The sequence below is a fragment of the Podarcis erhardii genome, assembly GCF_964252035.2.
Source record: "Podarcis erhardii genome assembly, chromosome: 2".
NCBI lineage: Eukaryota > Metazoa > Chordata > Lepidosauria > Squamata > Lacertidae > Podarcis > Podarcis erhardii.
The window spans coordinates 62027465-62039609 of record NC_138498.1 but is presented as its reverse complement, the minus strand read 5'-3'; the positions used below and the strand labels follow the sequence as shown (position 1 = coordinate 62039609).

The following is a 12145-nucleotide window of genomic DNA, read 5'->3' as shown; positions in this document are numbered from 1 at the left end:
GAGGGGATTGCAAAGGTGAGGGGGCTTTCTCTGTGTAGCTGCCAGTAATTACACTTCAGATTGTAAGGGACGCGGGTGGCTCTGTGGGTTAAACCACAGAGCCTAGGGCTTGCCGATCAGAAGGTCGGTGGTTCAAGTCCCCGCGACAGGGTGAGCTCCTGTTGCTCGGTCCCTGCTCCTGCCCACCTAGCAGTTCGAAAGCACGTCAAAGTACAAGTAGATAAATAGGTACCGCTGCAGCGGGAAGGTAAACGGCGTTTCTGTGTGCTGCTCTGGTTTGCCAGAAGCGGCTTAGTATGTACGGCTGTAAAGATTAAGAGCAACAATATACAGAGGTGAAGCAACCTGCTCCAGTACCCGGAGCGGTGCTCGTCCCATGGGGCGTGGCGCACGGCCCAGGGAGGCATGCATCCTGGCGGGACGCGTGAACGGTGCATGCCCCGGGGGGTGCCGCCAATCAGGGGTCAGCATCTTGTCACACACACCCTTTGGAATGGCATCTGGGGCAGACCACCTCCCCGCCCCCTAATGCCCCGACAGTATATCTAGCATAGTTGCACCAACCCATTTCATGTAGCAGTTCATAGGAGGGTCAGAGCTTGAGGATACTTTATGTGCTCTTCTCATTATTTGCCTAATGATGACTCTTTCATCAATACCTTGGCCCAGTCTGTGACAGTGTACTAATTTCAACTGCGTCAAAATGATCTCTCACACACCTTCCATCTACACACACATGCACACAAACACACCAGAAAATACAAAATAGGTTAAAATACATATCAGAAATCCAACTTACAACATATACAGATAAATCATGTGAAAAGCAATGTGTGAAGTGGTTAAAATGCAGCATTCTTGTTGACATGTGGCAATCAGAACTGCTCACAGTATTCCAAGTATGGTTGCAGCACATGATGACATTATGATATTAGCAGATTTCGCTTCAATCCATTTCCTAATGATTCCTAACATAGCATTTATCTTTTTCACAGCTGTCAGCCACAAACTGGGTTAACATTTTCAACAATCTATCCACTATGACCTCAAGATCTTTTTCAGACAGTCATTCACCGTGACTTTAGACCCTATTATCATCAGTGATGTGGATATGAATTTTCCCCAGAGTGCTCTGTTTTTCTGCAATTTTCTGTGTCTTAAGGTCATTAGTAACAATGAATGACTATTGCAAATAAGAAATTGCAAAGAAGAAATCAGGCTAGCTTTGTTTACTAAACACAAGCAAAGTAAACATGCTAAGTTAGGCTATTCTCTAGGGCATCAGAACATTATCTGTTGCAAATTGCCGCATGCAAATTATACTAATTTGTGGAAGCACTAATTATATCCTGCTACAATTCACTTACTAGTGGAACCATATTAGGGCTAATTTTTCAATATGAAGATTGGCTTTTGATAGGGGAGAGTGACAGGAGAGGAGCAGCTATGTTATCCTTTTAACATACACTTACTTTTGTTTCTTGAATATTTTAGCTTCAGCAAGGGCAAACTCCCTCTTGAGATTCCCAATCGCTTTCTTTTTTTCGATGCACATACTGCTCAGGCGCACCAGTACCATAAATAACTTGAGGACATTGGTTGCCAAACCAAATGACTACTTTACTGCCACACTTTTCCAGAGTCTTACCTTTCCTCAAGGCTATAGTACTCTAGTGTGTACTTAAGTTACAGTTCAGTTCATTTACCAAAGGACCTGGGGATATATTTGAAAGATATGCCCAGCTGACTTATTCATTCTCACTTTAATAGAAACTATAGCTCCTGTAGGAGAGACAGGAATTCACTAGCTAGGTGAGTTTAAATCTTCTTCAGGGAACCTGGCACAGTGTTTTATGAGTGAAGAGGAGCTGCCCTTATAAGACCCTTGCGAGCTACACTCCAGGTCAAGTTATAGTGAAATGAATAGACCATTGTTGCTCTGCAGAATAACCTAGCAGACTTGCTTATCTACCTTTGCCCTGTCCTTGGCTGATAAAGCATCTGAGACAAAACTGTCTACAGTCAGTCAAGTATATGGGCAGTGGCAGAGGAATATGTAGTGTTGTTGCTGTTTAGTCGTTTAGTCGTGTCCGTGTTTATATATCTGAATAGAATGCTATGGAATACTTTCTCAAGTGGAGTCCACCTGGCATGGATACTGACATCTTTTGGGTGCCTAAATTAAGCCTTCCCTCTTTTTCCAGGCATTTCACAGATTATGATTGAGCTATGTTAATGTTTTAAGTTTTTATTACTCAAGTATTATTTTCATATATAAAAGTATTTATAGACCACTGTTTCACTGTAAAAAAATAAAAGCAATTTAAAACAAAAGTACATAAATCCATATAGTGAAAACCATATAGTCCCCAGACTTGGTAAGTTAAGCACAGTTCCGTATCTGAATAAAAAATAAATATGGTATATTTTGGTATATACCAAACATGGTATAAGACAAGATAGATACCCAATATAAATCCATGTTGCTTCATTTGATACTTTTGAAATTTACACCAAGTGAGGATCAAACTTAGTGTGAAACATCCAGCAGATACCAACTTCACGGCATATCTTTTGTTCCCTCCTGTGAAAATTCTTTAAATCGGAGCCTTTGTCATGTTAAGTCATGAGCATCTACTTTTCCATATGTTGGCTTGACTGGGGTTTAATTGTTAATGTTCACTTAATCAAGGGTTTATGCAACTTAATTGTGCTCTTTGCCTCTTTACTGTCTGTGCACTGGTGAAAGTTAATCACCTTGCTTATTAAAATGTTAATGTTAACAAAATGATGTTAAATATTGATGTTAGTGAAATATTAATAGGTAATAAACTGAAACCTTAATTCCACAAAGCTTAGATAGATTGTGTTTTGCCAATTCACAGAGAAAATCTCTTCAGCATGACAGCTATTTTGTGGGTTGTTATCTCTTGTATCTCCTCTAGGCCTCGCTAGTATTAGTATTTCGTCATTAGAGTAGTACTGTACACTGAAAAGTTAATCTCTCTTTTCTTCTTGTGAATGAACAGTTCTTTCATGCATAAAGAACAGAACTGCGAAAGATAATAGTCAGGTCATTCTTTTCACAGATTGTGATCCCCTTCTTCAGCCTACTGATCAAAGATATTTACTTCTTGAATGAAGGATGTGCCAACCGCCTTCCAAATGGACATGTCAACTTTGAAGTACGTGCAGCAAACATCTTTGTCAAGCAAGTGGTTGATAGGTTCTTTGAGCCCTTGTGCTTACGTTCCAGAATGCAACAAAAACCATACATGAAAAAAAAATTATTACCTTGATTACCCCCAAAGTCAAACAATTCCCAGCAGACTTTTTCATATACATCCTTTAAACATTTTTTACTTAAGAGTTTTCAGTTTCAGATGGCATGGTCCAAAAGCTCATATGCAGAAACACCATGCACACACCAGGCGGGGGGGGGGTCCCCCAACTCCCTTTCATGCTGAACCCCCCCAACTACTCAAAAGTTATCTCCCCCTTCAGAGATTTTAATTTTTTTGTTTTACATGTTTTAAAAGGTAGAGCAGTTGGTGGGATTAAACTTCTGGTTCATATTCAGTTCCACCAAAACTGTTGCAATTTTATATTCCAAGTGTTGCATGAAATGCCTGTTATTTAAAACACAGTTTAATAGCAGCAGAGGAAAAGAGTAGCCTGTGTATTGTGTGAGACATGTGCATTGCTTACCTGAGATATGCAGATTTTATTACAACTGCATAACTCTTTTCTTTAAAATATTTCTATACTGCCTTTCATATGCAGTTACCAAAGCACCATCATTTCCTTTCATGTGTTACAGAAACACAAGGAAAGCTGTGCTGGACAAACAACCCACTTGCTCCTACCTTTTAAAAATAATATACCAGACACATTAAGCAGCTAACATTTTTGAGGAATGTTAAAACCACAGAAAAAATTTTACTGACACACAAATTCCGTTTACCTAGACAATACTTTTTCTTCCCCAATCCTTACAGAAATTCCTGGAACTGGCTAAGCAAGTAGGTGAATTTATAACATGGAAACAAGTAGAATGTCCATTTGAGCGAGATGATAACATCATCCACTATTTACATACTGCGCCCATCTTTACTGAAGATGGTAAGAAATTCCTTTTTTGACAAATGCTATAGTGGTTCACTACTAGCATTGTTCCATAGTTAATGATAAAATATGATTTTCAAAATGTGTCATTGCACAGATCCATTGTCTACAATATAAGAATGATTATCTGGGCCTTTATTATTTCCATAACTTTTTGACAAGGCATCTTGCTAGTAGCAAATCATCTGCATGCAGTGCTCACAGAGAAACAGGCCTGACAGTCATACTATAAGGGGCAGTTCTGAATGTCATTGCTGAAAGCATTCAAAGACAGAGTTACTGTTCCCTATAAGTCAACCAGTCTATCTCTCTCTGAGTTTGTGATGGCTGTAGGCAGGAAAAGCAGAGCTCAGCTCACAGCAGAGATCTAGTTACCTCTTAATATGTGCTTAAAGGGGGAGAACCCTTTCAATTCAGTTCTTTCATCATACCCATTTGCAAATGAGTTTTTGTCTGACTTCTCTTCCTACCCCTCCAATCTATCATGTTGCTCTCTGCCGTCTCCTAATGGGTTAAATCAGTCGTATCCCATTATCATCAGCATCGGAGATAAGGGCTGAATTTGCTAGCTTTGCCTAGACATGCCCATAGGCTTCACTGACTTTTAGATTGCTTCTGAACTTTTTGATTTTTAAAGAGCAGTCTTTAAAACTCATCCACATTAATCAAACAGGACAGCTGAGACTTCACTGGCCACACATGAATTTAGAATGTAGCAAGGGAAAATTATGTCCAAGCTGCACAAGCAACAGCTGCCCAAGCTAACATACATCTATATAATAATTATAGTGAGCTCTATAAAAAGGAAACAAGAAGAGCGTAACTCTGGCAGTGCTCAGAGTCTTCTGGAACAGCCAAAGGCATTTCAGAAGATCTCCTGTTAGAGTCCAAGACAGGAACTCTAACTTGTTTAAGTATTGATTCCAGGAAGGTGAAGCCCACAGGTTGGTAAGGAGAAAGCAGGTCTGGAAAGACTTCTGAGGCTGCCAGAGAGTCCAGAAATAAACCAGGCAGCCCAGATTTAATCCACAAGTTCGAAGGGCTCTTGGCTGTAGCCTCCACAGCCCGAGCTGACTCTCCTAACCAGACTGGTTCCTCCTGTGTTCCATGTCAGACTTTTGGCCAGTCTCTTTCCCCAACTAAGATTGCTTTGCACACTATTTCTCTTGGTTGATGCTACTTCTCATTTGAGCAGAGCTGCGACCTTCTAGATAGTGTTGGACCCCAAATCCCATCGGCCCCAGTGAGCATGGCCAGTGGTCAGGGATGTTGGGAGTTGTAGTCCAGCACCACCTGGAGTTCCCCAGTCCTGTTGTAGAAGAACCTTTTACACATTATATGTGTAGTTATCACCCATGATGATACATACACTGATATGGTCCAGTACCGGTTGCACTAACAAGTGGTTGGTCTGAATGAAGATGCACATCTTTTCCTCTTTAGTAGAAGCTGTCTGCGGTCAATTCAGTCAATTAACATTTGAATAGGTATGGGGATGAAGATCCAGATGCACATCTGTATCTCCATTCATGCTGGCTCCAATCACCCATTAAGTTCAAACTGTGGTTACAGATATTTAAGCACTTTGAGCATGTGTTGCTTGATCCTGTGCATGCTTACTCAGATGTGAGTCCCACTAAGTGTGCAGATGAGTGTCAGCTTACCTAAGAAACATAAACCTCCTTGTTTGATTAGAATGCTCCCTTGTGGGCTACTAATCGTCTCAATAAGGAATGTTGCCTTTTAAAACTTCCCTTTTTTTTAGGTTTGTATCTGGCTTCCTATGAAAGCGAAAGTCCGGAAAACCAAACTGAAAAAGAGAGGTGGAAAACCTTGAGGTATTATTTCATTTATGTTGGGTCATGATCTTCTGAAGTGGAAATAGGTAGATATGGGCATGGAGAGGGTGGCTACTGGAGTTTGCACACATAGCTCAGCTAGTAGAACATGAGGCTCTTTAATCTCAGGGTTGTGGGTTCAAGCCCCAAGTTAGGCAAAAGATTTCTGCATTGCAGAGGGTTGGACTACTAGATGACTCTTGTGGTCCCTTCCAACTGTACAATTCTGTTTCTGTGAACACACATACACATACACACATGTAATGGATGACTCCTTTTAATGGGAGAACCCTTTTGGGAAGGGGCAACTGATACTGGAGAAGTGGAGCAAGGAGGGCATACTACTGTGACAGGCACTTGTGTGTGTAGCTTGGCTCAAAGGCAGTAATACCATAAGATACTTACTTTTGCCTAAAAGTACACTAATGGCCAGAACACAATCATGGCTGCTTGGGTTCAGATTGACCTTTGAACTAAGTCTCCAACACTTGAGAACCTTTAGGTATTCTCTTCCACCCAATTGTTAGCAGTGATTGTGTTGCAGTATGCAGCTGGAGTTGCTGGTGTCGCTTATACCATAGAGATAGCTGTGCTAGTTTCCATTCCTGGCAATAGAATAAAAGGGCACATCACATGAAGCCTAGCTTTCAGAGGATGACTTAGTTAAATGGGAGCCACTCTGCTGTGACATACTGATTCTAGAATGAACAAGCTGAATTAGATTGAAGGGTCGGGACTATTACCTTTTTTAAAAAGTGCATAGCAATGCTCATAATATGACTTCGTTGGAAAGCATACAGAAAACTTCACTATTTACTTTCTTTTTACTGCTACAGTAAGACAAATTTTAAGACTGAAAATGCTATTTGTGGCCACTTATCTTTCCTAAATGTGTCCTCACAATACATGGACGGAAATAGCTGGAAGATGCATGTCTTTGTGTCTTAGAAACATTTGATAATATATCAAAATGTGATTAAGAAAAATGGTAAGATGGAGAGTGATAGTTTCCTCTATTGCTTGGTCAGCAAGGCATCTTGTTTAATATGTGCCCCAGCAGTGTAGGTATTTCGGAGATTCTCCTGAGGTAAGAGCTGCACCATTTGAGTTTCTCCTTTGCTCCTGTTACTTCCCTTGGGCATTTGACATAGCCAGTCATCTATTCAGTGCAGAACAGAAAACATGGGTATTCTGAATTACTCTATGTCACACTAACTTTCTTGCTCTTTTACCTATTCTCACGTTTCTCCTTTGCAGGACAACTATCTTAGGAAAGACTTGAAGCTAAAGATCTATAATTGCAGTAGGACAAACAAACAAACAAACAAACAAACAAACAAAAATCAGCAAAACTACTTTGCACTACTGATTCCAAAGATGCCTATTTGGGATTTATGAGATTTTATTCTTTATTTTTGTGTGCATTTTGGACTATTTGTGGTTCACTGGATTCAGAGGTGTATTTTTACTGCACGCACAATGATGTTTTCTAGCTACTCTCGAACAGCAAAAGGCCAGGAGGTGGCTTCTTCATGGCTGTACCAGAACAGAGTTCTTCTCGCTGTTTACACTTGCCTCTGAAGGAAGAGCAAATGGCATGGAGAGCCATGATGCTGCAAACACAAAAGATTTTCACTGGAAAGGTACAGGGTGTGTATCTCTGAAGCAGGGTGTATTGGACGATAACTCTTCAAGAGCTGCCAAAAGTGTATTATGCTAAACACAGCATTAATCTGGCCACTTGCTACATAAGGGGGAGGAAAACCTTGTTTTTTCCTCTACAGCTTTCAGCCTCAGTGAACAATATTCTGATGGCAGGAGATAAAAGACTTAATACAAAGCCACATCAGTATGGAAAAATCCATGCAAACGCTTCCCTTTAAAAAATAATAATAATACAGAAGCATATGAGCTATGAACATTCATTATTTCTCCTTATGTTTGGGGTGTATATCATTATTATTATTTCCTTACAGTCAACTGCTAAGCTGTTCTGATGAAGTCAATGGCTTTCAGTCATACTTACCTCTGTATAAAGCATGTAGCATATTCTCTAGTTCTGTTGACTGATGACTCAGAGAATAGTCTTCAAAGGGGCCTTACCTCATTGACAATTGATGGAAGATTAATCTGTTAAGGGCTCTAACGGTTATTTTCCTTTTGCTTGCTCATTTTGTCTTCATGTCTAAGGCAAACAATATTTGAGAGGGGGAATTACTAGACGTTGGGGCTCTTTTTCCAGTGCATTTGAGAGAACACTTTTCACTCCATGAAATGTTGCACTTTGGTAAAAGAATTGTCTACACACTGTTCATAAGGTTGGTTTCTTATTTTATAAATCTCCTCTATATGGTCATTGCTCTCCCTCTCCATGAACAGTTTGCCATCTATTGTGTTGTTCAATAGAGATCAGGAAGCTGCTGCATAATACAAATGCCAAGTAATTATTGTACTTTCATGTAAAACAGATGTAACATAACTCTTTTTAATAATTTAAATATGAGTAATAGGATGGGAGTGAAATTCATATCTCTTGTCACTAACTGTATAGAACTATGGGGAGGTGTGCAAGCCTTCACTTAGTAACTGAGGCTGGTTTTGTAACAGGATTACCAGTTCAGATGTCGACAACCACACTGTACATGTTGTAAGTTTGGTCTTGGAATGACATGTGTTCACTACATATATAAAAAAAAAGATAACTGACACTCATCTTTAGGTGCATATCAATGCATTCATGGTGCAGCCAAATTTCAGGATTCTTCCATCTTAAAAAAAAAAAAAGCTGGAAGGAAAATATAAGTTGGGTGTATCCTGTGAACAATTGATTGCCACACATTACTTCTCACATGTAGTGGCAGCTGGTACAATCCACAAGAACCACCTCTGTTTCCCACCACATGTAAGCTTTTAGCATAACAATCAAGGATGAAACAGACACTCTAGTGAACAAGCATTAGACACCAGGATGTGTTTGAACAGTAACTTAGCTAGACTGTTGATTTCAAGCTCTGAGTGTTTACCCACATGAGACTTCCTCTGGGGCTGCTCAGAAGCTGACACTGGTGCTTTCTTTTAAATGAGGCAGTCCTAACCTCTGAAATGCAACTCAATGACTGCATCTACAGGGACTTGTGTTATCACTTCTTGAAAAGCCTGTTTATACACTCCCTTGTTATTTGTGTTCTACAGTGACATCTTGTATCATGGCAGCTAATGCTGGCTTGAAAACACTTGATGCCAGTCTTTTACAAATAAGTTACTAGCTCATAAAAATGTATGCTTGCCTGCCTGTCTACCCTCCCTATGTGAATTACTTGTAGCCTAAAAGAGACCGGACAAAAAAAGAGAGAAGGGGAAATATTTTGTGAGTTGCCTGGTCACCTTGGCAGATTCTTATTTGTCACAGACAACCAGGCAAGTGTCTATATACAAGCTTGATTTGTGTGATCTGTACCACTATGTGGTAAGGTTTTTTGTTTTTAACAAAGTTCACATTTTTCGCATAGAGTGCCACAATGTAGAAGTTGTTTTGGGTGGCTGTTGCATGAGAGCTGCAGTGTTTGGACCCACTGTTAAATCTATTGAGGTCTCTTTCCATAATGGTTTTCAGCATCTGGCTTGGAGGTAAGAGACCCGACTCTGAAAAACCTTAGAGAACAGGTGAGTTGCTGTAGGACTGGAGAAAGGGCAAAGGTTGTCTTAATCTTCAAAAGGGGGGATCTGGCAAACCGCACACCAGTCCGTTTGCCTTTGGTACTAGAGAAGATGCTGCAGTAAAGTTAATAAAGGGTACTGTATTGCTGGAATCATTGGTTGCATTTCTTATTGAGTTCCCTACCAGGCATGAACCAGAGGGGTGGTCTCAGCAATACCCTTGACAAACAGAATGTGAAGCAGCCAGTCTGTAAGCATCTTGATCAGCAGTGATTAGCAGAAGCCAGAATTGATTTGTCAATAATAAATTCTGCCCAACTAATCTTATCTTCCTCTTTTTCATTGGCTAACTAGTGCAATGGATTGTGGAAACACAGTGGATGTGATTTAACAAAGCATTTGGCAAAGTCCCCCGTGATATTTTGATTGGCAAAGTGGTTAATTGTGGGCTAGATGATAATACTGTCAAGCAGATTCAGAGCTGGCTAGAAAACTACTCAAAGAGTGCTCATCAGTGTTATTCATCAAACTGGAGGGTTTTAAAGTGGAGTGCCATGGTGCTTCATCCTGGATCCGGTACTCTTTAGCATCTTTACCAATGATTTAGATCAGGGGTGGATAATCTTTTGTTCTCCAGATGTTGACAAACTACAGCTCCCATCATCTATGACCATGGGCAATCGAGTTTTGAGTTCAGCACCTGAAGGGGCACAGGTTAGCCACCTCTAAGGATAGGTGGATGCTATCCTAATCAAATTTGCAGATGACACAAAACTGGGAGAGATTGCTTCAGAAGACAGGATTTAAATGCAAAATGACCTGGATAGAATGGGAAGGTGGGTCGACCTTAACAAAAAGAAATCCAGGTAAGAAAAATGCTAAAATCCTCCACTTGGGTGAAGGGGGGAGGGAAATCATGCCAAGGTGTAAGGCGAGAAACACATGGTTTGGCAGCAGTACATGTGAAAAGAATCTTGGGACTGCAGTAAATCAAAAGTTGACTTTGGCTTGCACAGTGGGGTTTCCCTTTCTTCTTGTCGCCCTTGCAGCCCCTTGTGTACCCTCCAGATCTGCTGCAGAGGGTTATGGAGTAAATTTAGGGGAGTATATGAAGGGTTGTGGGGAAAGGGGGTGGATCTTGGAAGTCTGTTTGCACACCATTGTGTACAACCAACAGTTTCCAAGTCATAGAAGTAAGTTTCATTTTATTATGCACTAATAGGGAGACGTAATCTGGAACACTGTGACCAATTCTGGGCATTTCAAATTGGTTCAGAGGGTCAAAGGTGTAGAAAATAAATCCTGTGATCAAAACTGAAGGAACTGAATGGGCAGGATTCACCTAGCCAGCCTGTCAGCAGAAGCCCTGTACAAGGACTTCCACTTGTGCGATGGGGCTCCCCTCCCTCCACTCTCCCTGCCTGCCCTCCAGTGGAGGCTCAGTGGAGGTTAGGAGAACCTCCAGAACTACACACAGGGAGAAAAATGCTATATTGAGTGCCATGCGGTATGTTTAGGCAGGAAAAGAGAATGCTGAGGGAGGACATGATAGTACGCCTCAAATATCTAAAGACTGTCCCACAGAAGAGGGCAGAAGAAGACTGGACTAGAGCAAGTAGGCTTAAATTACAGGATGGCAGATTTTTGTTGAGCATTAGGAGAAATTCCTTAATGGTAAGAGCAGTTTGACAATGGAATCAGTTGCCAAGGAAAGCAGTGGCCTCTCCCTAGTCATTGAAGTCTTCAGACAGAAGTCTGTTGGGACTGATCGGATTTTGGATTTCCTCCATGGGCCAAGAAGTTAGCAGGTGGACTCCAGTTGTATGATTCTATGAAGCAAATGTTATGGCTGCTTGTCGGGCATTACATCTGCACTCTATAGTTGCAGCATTACACATTGACCAATTTGGCTGCACTGATGTTACAGGTGAACAAGAAGTTGAAACCTAAGTCCATTCTCCTTAGGTTTTTTTAAAAAAAAGCTAGTTGGTCCTGGATTACTCACCCCCCCCCAAAAAAAAACCTTAACAGAACTTTATTGGTCAATTAATAGGCTGTTTTTGGGGGTATGTTTTTAGGGAGGCTATCTGATAACCAGGATGATAAAACCAGAGCCAGTTTTGATATTCCTAAAGAGTTTGCTATTAACATTTGAATATGTGCTGATGAAAAGAGGTCCTTTTCAGCTTAACAGCCTTCTGTATGAAATCAGTCCCAAAATGGTTTCTGTGTAGACTCCGTAGATTCCAACCAGTTCTAGAATGTATTCATGAATAACAATCAGAGCCATATGTGCATTCTCTAAATGGCCATTCGCTTAAGTACATGCATCTTTTAAATTGCCTGTTTATGACTATAATGGCTAACATTATGTGGAAGTGGTGAATGATGATCTTGCGTTTTAAAAGTGAAAATTCTAATTTGTTTTCAGTGGTCCATAGCAGATATGTCTGTAGGAAGTAAAACCGAATTCCCAACCATGTATAATAGCACTCTGGAAAGATGACGTACGCTCTGATCCAAAA

General features: G+C 40.6%; 1 protein-coding gene across 3 annotated transcripts in view; it reads left to right on the top strand.

The window, feature by feature from the left end:
* The window catches only part of RASGEF1C (RasGEF domain family member 1C), a 93153-nt gene extending 81527 nt beyond the window's left edge, over positions 1-11626 (top strand). For 2 of the 3 annotated variants that reach the window (XM_081851458.1, XM_081851459.1), the window contains exons 11-14: positions 3090-3185; positions 3999-4122; positions 5891-5963; positions 7221-11626. In XM_081851458.1, the coding sequence (XP_081707584.1) occupies positions 3090-3185; positions 3999-4122; positions 5891-5963; positions 7221-7245 (318 nt within the window). In that variant the 3' untranslated portion in view covers positions 7246-11626. The other variant, XM_081851460.1, reaches the window with a different exon arrangement.
* Positions 11627-12145: the final 519 nt, after the last annotated feature.